This window comes from Danio rerio, chromosome 22, assembly GCF_049306965.1.
Source record: "Danio rerio strain Tuebingen ecotype United States chromosome 22, GRCz12tu, whole genome shotgun sequence".
Taxonomy (NCBI): Eukaryota; Metazoa; Chordata; class Actinopteri; order Cypriniformes; family Danionidae; genus Danio; species Danio rerio.
Genome location: NC_133197.1, coordinates 30,113,395 through 30,132,797, shown reverse-complemented (window position 1 = coordinate 30,132,797; position 19,403 = coordinate 30,113,395). Strand labels below are relative to the sequence as shown.

General features: G+C 33.4%; 1 protein-coding gene across 3 annotated transcripts in view; it reads right to left on the bottom strand.

The window, feature by feature from the left end:
• senp7b (SUMO specific peptidase 7b) overlaps positions 1-19,403 on the bottom strand; it is a 72,651-nt gene that overhangs the window by 42,044 nt on the left and 11,204 nt on the right. For all 3 annotated transcript variants that reach the window (XR_012397284.1, NM_001122946.1, XM_005161775.6), the window contains exons 8-11: positions 16,144-16,241; positions 11,810-11,950; positions 8,688-8,721; positions 1,573-1,782 (exon numbers count right to left, since the gene is read on the bottom strand). Coding sequence is in view for 2 of the 3 variants with exons in the window: in NM_001122946.1 (NP_001116418.1) it covers positions 1,573-1,782; positions 8,688-8,721; positions 11,810-11,950; positions 16,144-16,241 (483 nt within the window). In the remaining variant the exon portion in view is untranslated. The remainder of the gene's footprint in view (positions 1-1,572; positions 1,783-8,687; positions 8,722-11,809; positions 11,951-16,143; positions 16,242-19,403) is intronic.

The window sequence follows — 19,403 nt, the reverse complement described above, 5'->3', positions numbered from 1 at the left end:
TGTTTTTCTTTTCTTTTTCATTATCTTATAATATATTTTAACACATTTTTATCTGTTTTATATATTTTTTATTCTTATTTTTATCATTTTTATTATTTGTTTTCATTTTCTTACACTTGTCTCTTTTATTCTTGTCTATGTAAAGCACTTTGAATTGCCACTGTGTATGAAATGTGCTATATAAATAAACTTGCCTTGCCTTCTTTTTTATCCTACAATATTTTTTGTTGTTTTACTATTCAAGTGTGTTCCTTTTTTGGTCTGACAGTGTAGCAATGTTTTCTATGGTTTTGTTTACTTTGTTATTTACAAAGCAGCACAGTAGTGCTGTGTATAGTGTTAAGCAGGAAAAAAACTGTACTGTATTTATTTATCAAAGATTTTGTGCTACTGTTATTTTTTGTGCAGCTGTTTATTTGTAAACAGAGAGGGAAACCCTTGTGTTTGCTCAAAAACTATTTAATAAAGTCTTTATAAAGGCTTTAACTCTCAAGTAACCATTTATGGGAAAAAACCGGGTATATATTGTATACTGTCATTCCTTCTAAAAATACCGGGATATGATTTTTTTGCCCATATCGCTTAGCCCTAGTAATTTTACTTGTAATTATACTAGAATTCAGCTTTAGGTGCAATTTAAAGGCTTAATAGAGAGAACTGTGTGTAACAATGCAAATTTGTGCATTAATCTGAAAATATATTATTACAATAAAATATACAATGATTAGTCATTGTAAACATTCATGGTTTTCAAAAAAAAAAAAAAAATATATATATATATATATATATATATATATATATATATATATAATATATATATATATATATATATATATATTATATATATATATATATATATATATATATATATATATAAATATATATATATATATATATATATATATATATATATATATATATATATATATAAAATATATATATATATATATATATATATATATATATATATATATATATATATATATATATATATATATATATATATATAAAATATATATACAGTGTAAGTCAAAATTATTAGCCCCCCTTTGATTTTTTTTTCTTTTTTTAATAATTCCCAAATTATGTTTACCAAAGCAAGGAAATTTTTACAGTATGTCTGATTAATTTTTTTTTTCTGGAGAAAGTCTTATTTGTTTTATTTTGGCTAGATTAAATGCATTTTTTTTAAATTATTAGCCCCTTTTAGCAATTTTTTTCTGACTGTCTTCAGAACCATTGTTATACAATAACTTGCCTAATTATAATAACTTGCTTAGTTAACCTAATTAACCTAGTTCAGCCTTTAAATGTCACTTTAAGCTGTATAGAAGTGTCTTGAAAAATACGCAGTAAAATATTATTTACTGTCATCATGGCAAAGATAAAATAAATCAGTTATTAGACATGGGTATTAAAACTATTATGTTTAGAAATGTGTTGAAAAAGTCTTCTCTCTGTTAAACAGAAATTGGGGAAAAAAATAAACAGGGGGGCTAATAATTCAGGGGGGCTAATAGTTCTGACTTCAACTGTATATTTTATTAGTATGGATCCTTTTAAATGCCTCACCTGAAGTGTGTGTATTGTATTGCAAAGACAGCTCTTTCCGAAGCAGCCTGGCTTGAGCATCTGACACCATGAGAAAGAAAAGAGAAGGAGCGGGTTCCTCTGTGATGGATAACAGACTGCCGTCACTGGCCAGTCCACCATCCCACATGCCGTACATTTGAAGTTGAGAGCATGAAATGCTAATGGCTACTTCACCTTCTCCATCTGCATCTAGAAATAAAACAAACAAGAAGGATTTTTGACTTTGGTCATGATGTATAATAATGCAGTTCATCAAAAAGGGTCATTCACAGCACAAACGTAATAAAAAATGTTATTAATGCTTTTAAGGTAGTTTAAAACGCTATAGGGCTAATTTCTTAGTATCTTTTTGATTTTTTAAGAGCAAAAAAACAAACTAATCATAAAGGTTTGATAATATGCTCCATTTATATTATGTTTAAAGTTTCTGAACTGAATTTTAAACTTCACATGCTAACTGCTAAAGTTAACCGAATAGCTATTTAGTTACTTTTAACAAAAGTGACCATTATCCTACTTTTACATATGCACAAGCACATTTGTTGCAATGTTAATAGCTAAAAGCCATAAACCCATCACAATGGTTTGATATTATGCACTCATTTTAAATTCTATATATATAATATCTTTTCTTTGTTTGGCTCTCGGCAAAGGCAGTCACACTTTTTCCCTCTCTATCCTATATTTCTCCTTGCTAGCTCCTCTTGTCTTCGTCATATTCTATATCTCTGAGGCTCTCTATGCCCTGCTATCCAAACGAATTAGGAATTGTGGATTTGATCAACTGGTCTCTGAATGCGATTGACACCACCTTCTCGACAAGAAATTTGGGCTTGGGAGAGCCCACTTGTCCTGCTGGGACATTTGCAGCTGGATACGTGATGAACGACTGTGAGAAATGGCGCATCCTGTGCCTGGCTGCTCTGTCTCTGGAGGATATTGAAGATATTTACCAATTCGAAACTTTGATAACAGGGTTTCTGCTTATGGGCTTATGCGGGGCCCTGGGGTATCGATGATTGATGAAAGCGGCTAGTGCTGCTCAAAACCCCACCAGGCTGGCCAGCTTGATTGAAATGCATATGGGCAGGCTCGCTAATAATCAGACTGCAATATTAGATCGCAAATTGGAAAACATCGGGGAGAAAGTAGCGGCTTTGCAACAAGATTTGGCCAGATCTGGAGACGAGTGATGGACATTAAATATCTGTGAAATTAGCAGATATTGCAGATATTAGCAGATATTGACCTAAAGTTTAAGTATTTTTCTACTCTTTCAGCTTTCCGAGAAATTATCATTCATTTGCGGCCATTTGGGAGTCTCTGTGCACTTGCGGGATACTCCTAGCTTTAGCAACTGGATGAATGTAAAGGAGGATCAAGTTAAATTGTTTCTACACTATAACTAATGTTCTCAACTCACAGCAATAAAACTTTACAATGAGTGCAACAGTTTGTATTCTATAGTTTATTATTATAATTTTTCATTTTCCATATCTGCAATTCCTGTATTTTGGCATTTTTTGCAGTCCACTTAGAATCCAACATGGAAATCAATGTTTTCTTTATTGGCATTGATTGTTTTGAAATTTAAATGTCATTAACATGCCTGTGTTTTAATTTCTTTAATAAATATGGCTGTCAAGCCATGATCTTGATGGTTTATTGTGAGGTATGTTGTTTACATGAAGAAATCTTACAAGTGTTACAAGTTAAACAAAAATTCTATTAAACAATTATATTTTGAATTTTAATTCTAATAAACAATTATATTTTGAATTGAAATAGTTTTTGTCTTGCGTTTACATTAATTTTACATTTGAATAGCCAAAATTACAAGTTTCAGTATCTTTACCGCAGAAATGTCAAACCGTGCTGTGTGGTTTTCTAATGCCAACTGATGTGGACTAACCTTTAGGTGAGAACTAGACTATTAAGACAAATGCTACCAGCTAAAAGCCACAAACCAATTCCAAAGCTTAACAAAATGCTCTCCGTTTTAAATTACTATGAAATCTTTGGTGTAAACAGAACAGAAGAGATTGCATATATAACTGCATTAGACTGCATTAGACATTCATGACTGCTTAGTCATTATTTTAACAAACTATTAATTCAACCTCGTAAGCACCATATATTTATCTCAACTTAATGTCCCACTACATTGCTTTTTTCTTGTTAAAATTAATTTACAAATAAAGTTAAACAGCAACAGCAAATGACGTAGACTAAACTAGACAAAAGTGAGCACAAGCCTATTTACACCAAGGCTAACTGGTAAAAGCCTCAAACCCATCACAAAAAGAATGAATAAAATGCTTCTTTTACATTATGTCTTTGTAATGAATAGAACTCCAAATGCTAACTGCTAATGCTAACCAACATATAAAATAGCTACAAACTAACTATCTGTTTTAACAAACAATCTGCCATGGAACACCCATTAAAGCAATCTAATGTTCAAATGCACATTTTTAATGACATCTATCCATATTACCTCACAAATATGTCGCATATGTCAAGTGCAATACATTTCTAACAGCAACCTGACTAAGGCCACACTAGCATATTTACACCTACACTAGCAGCTAAAAGCCACAATCCTGCCACAGGGGCTTGATAAAAGGCTCTCTTTAGCTCTTACAACAGGAAAGCCTTATTCGAATGGCTTGTTTTATTGTCTTCCAAGTGTCTAGCTTACGCACAAAGACCCTAGAAAGCTAAGAATAGAGAGGCGCTTGTCTGAAACCCTCATAAGCATCTTATATGCACACACAGGTGCTCTATTGAACACATTCAGTAAGTCACGCAAACAAGTTCTCTGCTCTTCCTCCGTCTCATACACATAAATAGAGCCTTAATCTGAGCCGTCTTAACGGTGAAACCGAGAGACAGAGGGTCACAGACAGTTGAGGAGAGCTCTCACCTGGGACAAAATAGGGTGAAGGGTCAAAATACTCTACAGGCTGCCCAACGTCCCATCCAGGGAGCTAATCGGGTGTAATTACACTTGTTCACCACACAGGGAAGCACCACAGCAAATCATGATGCCTTTCAGTGGAGTCTTTGCATGTTATGATAAGAAATGCTTAATGGGAGTCTACATTTTAAATTAGTTTTACTCAGAGTTGGTTTTCTCCTTGCAAACAGGCTTGTGTTGTATGTTATAATATGAAACACTTGTTTTAATGAGTCTAGATTCCAGCGCTCTCAGCATGAGCACCAGACTGGATAAATTAATCCTTTAATGGTCACACACACTCAAACGCACACACACACACACACAGACACTAAGGGGAATTCCTGTATGTTAATACCACAACATCCAGTAACTTGTTGACAAACCTCACAGCAGGAAGATAACCAAATTGACAATTGCATTAATATTATTGCATTATAAAAAATCATGCTTTTATTCCAGAAAAACAAAATTTTATTTTTGTTTTTTATTTTTATTCCAAAGCCTCTTACAAATGTGTAAATGTAAGTTTTGTGAATTGGAAATAGGAAAAAAATCTGCATAAATGACTTAAATGAAAATACATTTTGATTGATAAAACAATGATGATAATAATGATAATAATAATTATGATAATAATAATAATTATTATTATTATAAAAATAATAATTATAATAATAATAATAATAATTATTATTATTATTACTATAGCCTTAACCACATTACTGGTCTTCAAACATGATGTTTAAAAGTTAAATATACATAAAAACTGATTGTTACATTCCTGTACATTCCTGTGTTGCGTGATTAATATATGTTTTTTTTCTCGCTAGTCTCTCTCTCTCTCTGCGCTCGATTGCTCTCTACCTCTCTCCCGCTTCCACCGACACAGTGGCTCCGATTGGCTACCACTGCCCAGCTGTTTGCTTTGCCCCCCCTGATGTCACCCAAGGTCTCCAATCCAGCCTCTGACACAATGGCATAAAAGTGGTGAAAGGACACACCTCGGGAGGCCCTGAATTTCTGTGTTGTGCTGTGTGTCAGTGAATTTGATATCCGTTAACTGAGTGTTACAATTTGGTATCTGTCCGTTGTTATTTGTCTGTTCTCCATTTGTCTACCGTCAGTGTTATTCGCATCTGAGGTTGGAGAGTGGGACAGGTAAGAATGTCGTGTGACATACATTGTGCACAGGTAGTTTGAATATCTCTGTAGTAGACACACTAGGTAAGGGCCGTGCTCCACCCACTGTACTTTTGTTTTCTTATCATATATTAGAGTAGGTTAGGTAGTGCGTAATAGACGTGAAGATTTCTTTTTAAATAACTACAGTATTTTTCTTTTGGATAGTTAGGGTAGAAGTTGGGCCAATAGATTGTTTCGTTTTATTTATTTCTATTGTTTGGATGCCTCCCGCGTCTCATTTCTCCAACTCTCCCATCTATCTGGTCAAACGTCTTGTGTCCCATTTGTTATCTGTAAATATCAATGTATCTTTGTAAATATTTAATGTTCTTTCTATACACATATTTTTGCATTTATTATTATCACTATATTTGTAAATCAACTCACTTCATTGCATTTAGCTAGTCTTGGTGTTGATATTATGTGTTTGCTTATATGTTTCACCCAAAACTAATGTTACTCCCCTTCCCCTTGACTTACAATCTTTAAAATCATAACAGTGATATAAATCATAAAGAACATAAAATATAAATAAAAAGTTAACAATATAAATATATAATTAAATTATTGTAAAATATGTATAACTATTTATTAATATTACGTCAATTACATTTTTTGTATTGAAAAGTAATTCAATATTTTTCTAATATATTTCGTTACACAAACTTGAATACATTCTTAAAGTCATTGTATACTATTATATATTTTATAATTTTATACAACAGCTCAGTCTGGTTCTCAAATCTGATTGGAAAATAGCCGTGATATATTTAAGTAATATCGGCACCCGTACAGCCTCTTTACCCTTTGTGTATTACTCCGCCCACATACAGCCAGCCAAAAAGCAGACACTACAGATCTAAAGTTTAAAAGACGCTTGCTCAGCTGTTTAACTGTCAGCTTATGATTTGAATCAAACGCGGGGTTTTTGAGACTCTCCATGTTTGATTTTGTTTTTATATACACAATTATGCCATCAAACTGTTGTATAAACGCAATATCACACTAGTAGCAGTGCGATATAGCTGTATATCGGCACTGGTGGCGTGCGTTGGGACGAGGCTGCAAGCTGAGTGCCTTAGTGCCCCCACCAGTGCCCCAATATACAGCCATATCGCACTGCTACGACTCATATAAAGTCTATATCATATCATGTATTATTATATTATCATTATTATATTGTTACATTGTATTACGTTATTATATTTGAATATATAATATATTTTAATTACGTACATGACGTTATTAAATATATATATATATATATATATATATATATATATATATATATATATATATATATATATATATATATATATATATATATATATCTTTAAAGAGAGAGAGAGAGAGAGAGAGATAGAGGGAGACATACAGACAGACAAACAGACATATTGATAACAATAAAAAAAAAGCACAAAATAATGGTGGGTACATTTTAAATGGTGGCGTGCGTTGGGACGAGGCTGCAAGCTGAGTGCCTTAGTGCCCCCACCAGTGCCCCAATATACAGCCATATCGCACTGCTACGACTCATATAAAGTCTATATCATATCATGTATTATTATATTATCATTATTATATTGTTACATTGTATTACGTTATTATATTTGAATATATAATATATTTTAATTACGTACATGACGTTATTAAATATATATATATATATATATATATATATATATATATATATATATATATATATATATATATATATATATATATATATATATATATATTTAAAGAGAGAGAGAGAGAGAGAGAGAGAGAGAGAGAGAGGGAGACAGACAGACAGACAAACAGACATATTGATAACAATAAAAAAAAGCACAAAATAATGGTGGGTACATTTTAAATAAATGATAAATTACATTATATTGTAATATTCACAATAATTTTGCATAATCAGATTTAAATATAATAGTTATTAAATAAATATAAAATATTTTTGTATTATTAAACATATATAATTGTACAATATAATATTCTATGGCTGCACGATATTGGAAAAATCTGATATATTTAAATTTTCTGTGATAAATATTGTGATATAAATATCATTTATTCAAAAGATAGTTTGAATAGCACTCTTTGATTTGATTGAGCCCAATTTATACTTCGGCGCATGCCTTGCGCACTGCTGTGCATTTATACTTCTGCATGTTTTGTGTTGCTCTGCTAACACTTCCGAAAGTAACTTACTTAAGACAGTAAGTTTTTATGTTGCTCTGTGACAAGTTTCTTCGGTGGCATTTTGTTTTTCTGAACGCTACCTTAAGTAGCTAAAACTTGTTCATTGAAAAGCCAACAGAAAAAAAAATGCTTTTCTTACTTTCTTTTGTCTTGTTATCAAATATCAAAAAATTCTTAGAGCAAGTTCATTTTATTCATATTATATGGGTGAAAGTGAAAGTTTTTGTTTTGAGATGTAGATATTTGGATAAGACAGAAATTTTAAGTAGGATTTTTACTTTTTTTTTGCATAAACTAAAATCTAAATTTATATGGAATCTACTATCTAAATTCCATATAAACACAGCGATTAAATACAATTGTAGCTCCTGCTCAACTATAATTCAGACTCAACATTGCATATCTTTGCGATGTGACTTTGCGGATGCGAACATTGCAATATTAGTGCTGAAATTATATATTGTGCAGCCCTATAATATTCGGTTAAAATATTTAATACTTAAAAAAAATTACTAATAACTTTAGCATATAAAACGTTTACTTTGTTTATAAAAATAAATTTGTTTTTATTCATTTAAAAAATTTATATTAAAGCTTAACCTCAAGCAAAGCAAATCCTTAGATGACACAACATTCAATCTAATGGTCCACTTTAATGATCAGATGTCCTTCATTATCTTTCCTGATTTCTCAATCTCCAAAATGTGTTTAATGAAAAGATAAAAAAGCACATTATAGCTTTATAACTTGTAAATACCTTTCAGTGGTATCGAGATGCCTTCATCTGTGATCTATAAAAGACAGAGAGGGAAAAACATTGCATTAAGAGAAAAGTCAAACAGGGATGAATAACAAAGAGCTGGCGGCCTTTTAAAACTGCAGACTACAAAGACCGAATATATAAAAGATTCATTCTGCTGTTTTTCTGCCACAGATGGAGCAGCACAACAGAACAGTCACATAAAACACTGGTCGATAAACCTGAATCAGAATGGACGTCGTTCCTTTACTTGTTCCGATAAAGATAACAAATGTTTGACACTTTCTCTACATTCCAAACCTACTGTAGGCTTCCTCTCTGCTGACACTGGCAGTTCTTACAGAAAACTCAACCAAACCAAATTCATAACAGGCTGGTTTTTCACACTCTAGAGACAGCGAATATGCAGGCTTATTATATAATACAGATGTGTAACAAAACATTCATTTTCTTCATTAACAGTCGTGCTATTCACATGTACAGCATCAGTTTCTAAATATTATATTTAAGTCTTGAATTGTTTGTGTTGCTTAAATTAATCTTCACAATATTAATAAATTCAGTACATGACTTAAAGTATATATTTTATATACACATGCAGTAAATTTTGTTGCAAGTAAATCAATGATTAGAATTTTTATGGAATTTTAAATAGAAAAAAAATTGCTACGAATCAACTGGTGCGTCCGAACGAACAAACGAACGAACGACGAACAAACGAACGAACGACGAACAAACAACCGAACGACTAACTGACCGAACGAATGAACAAACGAATAATGAATAAATAAATGAACGACTACTTTGTGTATTTATCTTAATTTTTGCACTGCTGTGTATTTTATTTTACACTGCAGTGGATTTTACTTTGCTCCTTAAGTAAAACCTGTATCAGAACTGCAGCAATGGTTTGTCAGTTTTTCAACCTCTGACAAAAGGGTTGATGGATGCCTAATTATGAAAGATGCCAAGGGAGTACGAGCGCATTGAAAATGGTGAAGGAATCCACAAGCTTGCTTTTTCACTTGTGAGTTTGGGGTTTCGTCATCACCACCTCAGACCAGAATAACACACACATGAAAATGAGTGCTATGGCTTGCAGAAGTGAGGAGATTATGAATAAAAAAGGATGTAATGATGTCGCCAAAGTGGCCTTTTGATTTCTTGATTTTTTGTGCATCCCAGACACTAGCACCCCATCTAAAAGATTTTTTTAGCATAGGGTAATGTAGTCATTCAACTTTTTATTACAGTTTGTAATGTTGTAATGTGCATTTAAATAACGACAGCTAGTTCCTTTACTTGAAAGCTCAGATTTGATTGTCATAATTATAGGGTTACTGTATCGGTTTTTTTTGCCATCCTACAGATGTTGATGTTTGCTTTGATTGTTCAGCATTTACATTTTACCCTGTCAAATTTTTATTTTAATTTTATTATAATTAAGAGTCTTTAAGAGTCACTTATGTTTATTTTATAATAAAACATAAGAAATTAGATTTTTGTTTTGTTTTTTTGTTTTAGACTACTGAAACTATTTGCCTAAGTATTGTTGGTGAATTAAAATACTGTGGTTAAAAAAATAAACTAATATTCCTAAATTGATTGTTAAAAAATATTCAATAATCATCGATACCAAATGATATGAAGCATTGCATTGTGATATTTTTAGGCTCTAAAATGCATTTCTTAATCTAACCATACTTTCACCCTTTTTAAAAAACATTTTTCCTAATAAAACTTGTTCAAGAAAAAAAAAAAAGTTTCCAAAAAGAAAACTTTTCCCATAAAAAAATCTATAAATCTATAAAGATTCTAAATGTAATACATATACTATTTTAATAAATGAATGCAATGTCTCTCACTGTTCATATATTACCCAGTCCCATACATTATAAAACTGGCTGTGTATTTCTATATATCTTGCCTAAAGCTTTAATAGCTCACTTGATTTCAAAATCCTTCACTTGTAAGTTATCATGATGTTTAAATAATCAGCCAATAATGTTTTGTAACAGATGTTAACCTGCTGAGCACATCCACACGATACGCACACGTCTCTCCAGACTACAAACAGTCCACACTCATTAAACACATCCTAAAACAGAACTATCACTAAATGCCTTGTATAAGAGAGAGATGGTAAAAAATAAAACTGGTAATAACAGTGTGGTGTGTCTTGAAGCAGTACTAGACAAAAAGTGATGCACTGCACTACTCTGTCAGGCTGCTTTAGCACACAGCCGCTGGTCTAATGCAAATAAACAAGCACTTTCATAGCGTTTCAAGTTTAAACCTGTGGAATTTTTCTGGCAAGGAACGTTTTTCGGGTCTTCTAATGGCATCTGCAGCCCTGTGTCGGCGAGCTGTTGTTTTGTGGTTTGTAGCAAGAACAGCCAATTAAAATACTAGAATAACAGATGTCCTTCATTAAACAAACAAGCAAAAATCGAACTGCGTGATTGGCCGAACTGAAGACATGTGTTGGAATCAGATCCAGTGGATCAAACCGAGAGGCATGATGCAATATGAAGAGATCAGGAAAAAGGTGTTAAAGGTTGAAACTTTAGTCACACTTTAGGTTCTGTTAGATACTTGCAGCATTTATTAATCATAGTTTGACATATGAATGCTAACACATTCACATTTATTCATTTGTCCAAAGTGACTTACAATTGAGGAAGCATGCAGCAATTCAACAGGAAGAGGAAATACACATAACAAGTGCTAACTATACAAAGGAACTGTTAGTGCTCAGAGAATTAAGTGATAGAGTAAGAAGGGGGAGTTTTTTATGGAGGGGGGGTGGGGGTGTGGAGTAATTTTAAGAAAGTGTCTTGTGCAAATGTTGGTTAAATTGACAGGGAGATGAAAGAGTGTGTTTTCTACAGGTGGTTTGTCAAGCCCACTAACCTGTGTGAAGCACCCTTCATAAATGGACAACGTTGTGTTTTTTAGACATGGAGAGGGAGTGGGGAGTAATTTTAAGAAAGTGTCTTGTGCAAAGTGCAAAAACTGTTGCAAAGTGTTTGTTAAAGTGTCAGAGAGATGAAAGAGCATGTTATCTACAAGTGGTTTGTGAAGACAACTCACTATTACCAGGGATGGGTATCACTCACCACAACTGTCCCGTTGGCTTGGGCCTGGATTGTGTCATAATGGAGTCTGCTGAACTCCAGCTCCATGATGGAAGGCACTTCTACTTTGGTTGTTGATCTTTCACCTCCTACATTTGTCTTTGAACTCTTTTGGTTCCCTGTCTGAAGTATGAAGAAACAAAGAAATCAGAGATGAAAACCAACCTCTAGACTTTATACATTTACTATAAATGAATAAAAGTGCACCCAAATGTGCAGGTTTCTGTAGTGTGGCTCACAGTCAACTGAATGTTTCATCGGACGTAATGAAAAACAAACAAAATCCACTTTTCAAACACTTAAATGAAAAACACAATGTTTTTCCTCACATTAGATGCATTTCTCATTTCTCTTGCATGTCAAAGTGAAAAGTGAAAACATCAAGCGAAACTGACAAACACCTGAGCCGCATTGCTGTAAAATCAGCCTCAAACATCCTGTGATCAAAACATTGTGTTTCAAAACTAAATGCCTCTCATACTAAAGCACAATAATTTGTTCATCCGTCATGAAAAAACTACGCAAACTGAAAACGTGTTCAGCTTGGACAAACACTACTGATAATGACAATGGAATGGAGTTTGAGTTGTCGTAGTAAACAAGTGCGAACTCAAAACACCGCAAACATACTGAACACATGTAGACATCAAAAGACAGATTGAGATGGAGATAAGCTGAAATGAGTCAACATTTGTTTAGCCTAGTTTTCAGGCTGTTTTAAAGCTTCTTCAAGTAAAGAGTTATGTGGCCGATTCTTGAGGACTATCAATCAAATAAAATCAAATAATACAAAATAAAATAAATAAATAAAATTATAATAAAAATATAATAAATAAATAAAATCATTCAATTTAAATATAAATAGGAATATAAAGTAACAAATAAATTAAATAAAAATAATAAAAATCAAATAAATAAATCAAATATTACAAAATAAAATAAATACAAAAAAACAAATAAAAATAAATACAAATATAAATGAATAAAGTAAGAAAGAAAACAAATATGTTTTTGGTTTCTTTTTAAGAAAATAAGTATAAGTATATCAACTCACTCAGAAAATGTAAATATGTATATTTAGTCGCTTGTTATTTTGCTGGTGTTTGACTGGTAGATATGTCAACTGTTTTCCTTTCAGTAATAAATGCTGGCTTTTGTTTGAAATGTGTCTGGGTTTGATTTATAAATGAATGGTTCATAAAAGTCTACCAAACTATCAGAAAACAATAATACATTTAAAGCTGTTTTGCTGCATTGAAAATGGTTTAAACTAAGTAGACATTTGTTAGCTGTACTTTGAATCAATTCATTCAGATCCTTTCTGTCAGGTAAACGCTATAGTAGGGAAAAATGACAATGAATGGATAATAAAGCTTTTGAAGATGGAAAGACTCTAAAAGTAGCCATAAGAGTTAAATGAATCATTTGTCGAGCCAGATCTTTTTATTGAATCAGTTGATTTAGTTTGCAAAACCATCCAAAGTAAACTCCCTCTGTTAATGATCCAGACCGGAGCAGAAGACTATCAGTTAATAATAAAGTTTTGTTCTTTTTCTCAGGAAAAAAAATATTTATTACATAAAAAGAGGTATTTAAGACTATTATATTTTCAAAGCAGTTGATTTTTAGTCTCTCTTCTTTTAAAAAAAGTAAAAAAGAAGTTTGAAATACCCAAGCAGTGGTTTAATGTTGGCAAATATTTAGATACTGTCCACAATGCTAAGACTAAAAGCAAAGTTTATTTAATATTGCAAATATAGGTTGAGCATTTTCCTCTTAATAACAAAATAAACTAAAACAGTAAATATTGCGGCAAGCAGCAATTAAGAGGCCAAGCAGTTCAGAGCCATAATGAGCAAAGCAGTCCAGAGGCAGAATTAGCAAAGCAGCCCATGCAGAGGCCAAAAGCAACAAGGGAGCACCGGACTAAGTGAAACAATGCCTTTTTAAAATACTTTTTAATCGGTTTCACTTAAAATATCAGAAAAATACCAAAAACAAATTAACATATTAGTTAATTATTGGTTTCTACCTTTTGACCAATATGTGACAGAGTTACAAATCTGATGTGTTGTGGTCAGTGTTAGGTGATATTGAAGAACCTAAAGATTTTTTGTCCATTTTTTTAAGACAGACAGCCTTAGACGAAATAAACAAACTACTGTAAAACAGTCAAAACTTAAATGACAGGGGTACAAAAACAACAGCTAAGAAGCCATGTTAGCATTGAAAAATAGATATTTGCAACAGCCTTTTAATTTAGCACTATTTTTGCTTCCACATTTTTTACTACCACAACTACTTTAGTAAAAGAATTTTCATAGTATTAAACACACAAAATGTGTATTTTTTCCATTAAAATTGCTTCAATGTCTACTTTAAAGCAGCTCTTTAATGTTTATGCTTGACTTCTTTGCATCTGACCTTTACGAACCAAACAGAGCAAATGAAATTGAAGATTTTTACTAAAGAAGACAGAGCCTCTAAGCCACACCCACCTTATCATCACAGCAGACAAATGGCTTCTCATAGGCTTTTACCAGAATGAACAAATATTTCTGAAAGTTCACAAATATTTCTGAAAGTTCAATGAGGCAGGCTGCTTTGAACACCGCAAGTGAACAAACCAACTTCGTTTTACTGCTATTGAGTCTAAAATTATGTGTCACCAGTGGTGAATTTATGTGAACTTGTACTATAGTTATCAGTTATAATGGTTATAGTCATCATATATTCCGAAAAGTAAAAACCAAAAGTGCCATTTTCAACAGATAAGTTTCAGCAAAAATTAATTACATTCGTACTTTCTTTACTGTCGTTTTTCTCACTTTTATCATCTGCTTGTGTGTTTTGCAATTGCGAGGAAAAAGCACCGTACGTTCTGAGACTACAAATTCATGTAAATGTTGCTCAAAGTAGTTTGGATGCCATAGTTTTCAGTTTATCACCGCAACTTAAACTTTAAAACAATAAGAAAGAAAAACTAAAAAAATGCTTTGCTAATTTGAGTCTTTTGATACATGTTAAATGTGCACGAGTGCGAGCGCGATCAAAAAGTTGCTAGCTGCAGTACACTTAAAGGTCACTAGTGTCACTAACAACAAGGTATTTGAATTCTTTGGCATTACATCAGAGTCTTAAGATAACGTTCAGTCTATTGTAATGTTTAATGTGCATGAGTGTTCGCACAATTAAAATTTTGCTAGCTGCAGTTCACTTAACGGCCACTGGAGTCACAAACAACAAGGTTTCTAAATTATGTCATTACATCAAAGTCTTTAGATAATGTTCAGTCTATTGTAATGTTACATGTGCATGAGTGTTCGCACAATTAAAATGTTGCTGGCTGCAGTTCACTTAAGGTCACTGGTGTCGCTAAAAACAAGGTTTCTGAATTATTTGTCATTACATCAAGAGCAGGGCATGACAATAAGGCCTGCCCGATGGCCCGGGGCCAGTGCTGCCTTGTCACAAAAGTTTGGCTGCGATTGTCTGTCAATTGTGTGTGAATACAATCTTAGGGTGCTTTCACACACTTTCACGTTTAATTCCTAAGCTGTCTGGTTTCCCGTTAATTGGCACGGTTTGTTTGGCATATGTGAATCCAGCAATCGCGCTGCACATCCGCGCCAAATCAATCAGTCCGAGATTATCTGAGATTGTCTCTGGTCGATTGAGTGGATCGAGTGTAAAACAATGCAACGAAATAACAAACCAAGCTATATCACTGTGTATTATGATTGTGTAATAGCCATATATATTGTTATGTTTCACAGCTGTCTTTTTCTTTGCGCTCAACATCACGAGCACTGCTCTATTTAAGCCCTCGCAATATGCCTTTAGCCGGGAGAGCTTGTGCGGAGGGGAGCTCTCAGTAAGGGACCATCGGAAAAGTGTTTTTTTTTTTTTTTATACATAGGTGTTTTTTTTTTTTGCTAAAATGACTTGTCATTCATGGTTGCATATGGTAACTTTCAAAACCTCTTCTTTTACCCTTACTTGTAAAAAAAAAAAAAAAAAAGGCATTATATTGAGCAGGATGTCATTCGAGTGTGAGCATGATTAAAAGGTTGCTCGCTGCAGTTCATTTAATAGCAATTGGTGTCGCTAACAACAAAGTTTCTGAATTCTTTGTCATTACATCAAAGTCTTAAGGTCCATACAGTCTATTGTAATGTTACATGTGCACGAGTACGCACAAGATTAAAAAGTTGCTAGATGCAGTTTACTTAATGGCCACCAGTGTCGCTAAAAACAAGGTTTCAGAATTCTGAATGCAGCCCCTTTAAATCTTCATTTCATTCTTTATCTGTTACCTGAGTGTCTCTGATCCCCTCAGAGATCCGCTGCTCTTGCAGACCTCCAGACACGTCATTCACCTCATTGGCTCCTTCATCATCGCTGGACAGGACAACTGAAGGACACAGAGACAGATCATGTTGACCAATCAGAAGCAAGAACCAGAAACGCTTGCTAAAATTCCTTCGCACTAAAGCTCAGATGTTCTTAAAACTGGGAATCAGCAATTTTATATTAAATTAGGATTGAATAAAATACATTCCAGATTTCTGCACATCTAAATGTTCTAAAAAGAAAACAAAACAAGTGTCAGGCCAAGATAAACTTCTGATGCTACATTTTCCAATGAGGTAAACGCAAGTCTTGACAGATGTTTGTTTCAATAAACAGTTTGAATGTGCGTTTGAAAAGTTCTCATGATTAACATTGACTTAAGTCAAACGATGGACTCAACATTGCATTCTTACAATGTTTCTAATAAATTCCCATTCTAAGCTTAATGAGTTTTAATTTAGATCTTTTTTTCCTCCTCTTCGGCAGACGCTTCACTTTAGCTGGTTCCCATAATGGGCTTTGAGAGAGAAGCAAGGACATGGGTAATCCTCTCTCTCTCTCCTTTTTTTTCATCCTTCACCTCCTTTCCCTTCCTCTTCCTGTCTACCAATCCATCAGAAAACAATAACAAATTCAATGCCGCCCATCTGTTTTTGCTACATTAAAAAATGGTTTGAATTGGACACATTTGTGAACTAAGAAGACATTTGTTAGCTATTCAGATCCTCTTGTTAGGTCATCACCAGAGGAAAAAATTACCAACTGAAGCTTTTAAAAATGGAAAAAGAATAAAAACTCTAAAGCCACACGAGAGCTTTGTAGGACTTAAATTTAAATTAATTTTAGAGCCAGATATTTTCAATGAATCCATTGCCCAAATAAATAAATTTTCTAATTGACTTGAAAACAACAAAGCTGCACAATACACGATTGCAATTCATTACTGGTGTTGAATTGTTATGTCTAAAGTCAACAGTAATGGAGAATAAAGTTTTTACAATGAACATGTCCCAGTTGATGACGAGGAGGTCGATGGTTCATCAGCATTCCTCTCTTGCAGACAGAGGTGTAATGGGCTTTACTCAGACCTTAAGGTCGGGATTGTAGTAATCTAGATTGTGAGAGTGAATGCTGCTATTCTGCACACCACACACTTAAAGACATTAATCTTCATAAGGTCATCCTTCAGCCAAGAACAATGGGATTATGTCTCAGGAAAGTCTTATTTTTCACCTGAAGGGTTCATCTGGCTTCATTCTAGGTTTAGGTTCATGCTGAATCTGCATCTCTTACTTTGGATTTCACTTGTTCCACTGGTTATGATTTATTATTTTATTTAGGAATGCACATATATATTGGCATTTAAGCTTTATTTATTTACTTTTTGCATAATTTACTTTCATTCTACACTTACACTCAATCCATTTTGCTTGTATCAATCCAGTTTACAATTTATTTATTTTTTTACAATTTGAAAGATTTTATATAGCAACAGATAGGGTTGGTTGACGTCAACCAATTTGGCATTGTATAGTGTATATGTCTAATGTGAAACATTGCAATGGACGATGGCACCGTCGTTGTAGGCGGTGGTGAATTATTTATTTATTAATAATTAATTAATTCATAATAAATGAATTAATTAATTATTTATTAATAATTAATTAATTCATAATAAATGTATTATTTGTAGCCTACTGTTTTAACTACATGACCTGTGTGGTCTTTGTTTAACACATAACCAAATCATAAATAAATAAAGATAAGTTACACACAAATTACCTCCTGTCAATCACTTTAAATTGGCAGAGTGATCTTTGTCGTTATCATTGTGTTGACAAACTTGGTTGGTAAAAAAGATGCACAACCAACACGAACCAATCAACAGTATCTGAGGTTTTCGCAAAAGTTACTAAGTACAAGCGTGAAAGTGAAAGATTGAAGCAGTGTACTGAAGCTGTGACACGTTAGCTGATAGATTTAAAAGACTAAAGAGTCATTAGATAGAGACCAGATTAATTAAATATCACGTTTAACAATTATAGTGAGATGAAATCCAGCAGTACATCCTTGATAAACTGTCCGACGTGCACAGCTCTTTGGGGTTTGGTGTTTAAAGCACCCGCTGACTGCATGGAGCTCATATGCTGCTGTGCATGCCTGTGGGCACTATGATACAACCAGGCGCAATGTGGCACAAGGCGCGACGCAATAGTTGTTTGCTAGTTTCAGCTTGGTGCAAGAGTCGTTTTGACATTTTGCGCCACGCTGTTTATATACCAAATGCATTTGTGCTCAAATGTGCGCCCATTGGTGTTCTGATCTAAAAAAGCAGGCGTGTTTTGGCGCGTTGCTATTTTGAGAAACTATAATAGTCTGTTCTTTAGACCAGAACAAAGCCAGTTTAAAGTCTGGCGCAGAGTGCGCATCGCTTACACACTGCTTAATACACACAAGACCACACTTCGTTATTATTGTTCGTTTATTTGTTTGCTGGAAATTAGAACTGAATTTAGAAATAGTTTTGAAACAAATCTTTGTGCTTAAACAAAATGAATTATTTATAGGCTAATGGATGTCTGTGCGTACAAGGTTTCCTTATCCACGATAGCGAAAGTAGATTATGAGATGCCTTATCTCTCATTCTCGCGCTGTAGATGTTCTGTTTAACAGTTTTCTTGCCATTGAAATGCTCAGTTTTTCCACTTACACTAACTTTACATCATGTAATGGCAAACGTGCCATGGCTGGACGCAACAGGTTCTTAAATGGAATGGGAGATGAGACTCTGATTTGTTTATTCTCAAAACTAACCAATAACTCATTAAGAAAATAATCTCAACCCTTTTAGACCATGCGCCACGGCGCAAAGTAGATTTTCCATTCTTATATTAGCAAAAGTGGATTCTGATACACCCTGAAAGTGTTTGTGCTCTGCGCCCTGCTCTTTGCAAATGGACCGTCAAAATAGAGCCCTGTGTGTGTGTGTGTGTGTGTGTGTGTAGCCACATAATGTGTGTTTTTAGCGGTAAAGTGTGGAAGGAGGGCTTGTCAGAAATGCTAGATGAAGCGCCAGTGTGGATGTAGATCACTTTCATTCTAAACTGCCATTTTAAAACTAAGGCGTATTAGTGTAAACAGGGCCAAAACATCATGGAGACGTGATGGTGGGCTCTTCTGAATTGGGCCGTAACAGCAATTGTAAAGCTAGTTCTGGAAAGCA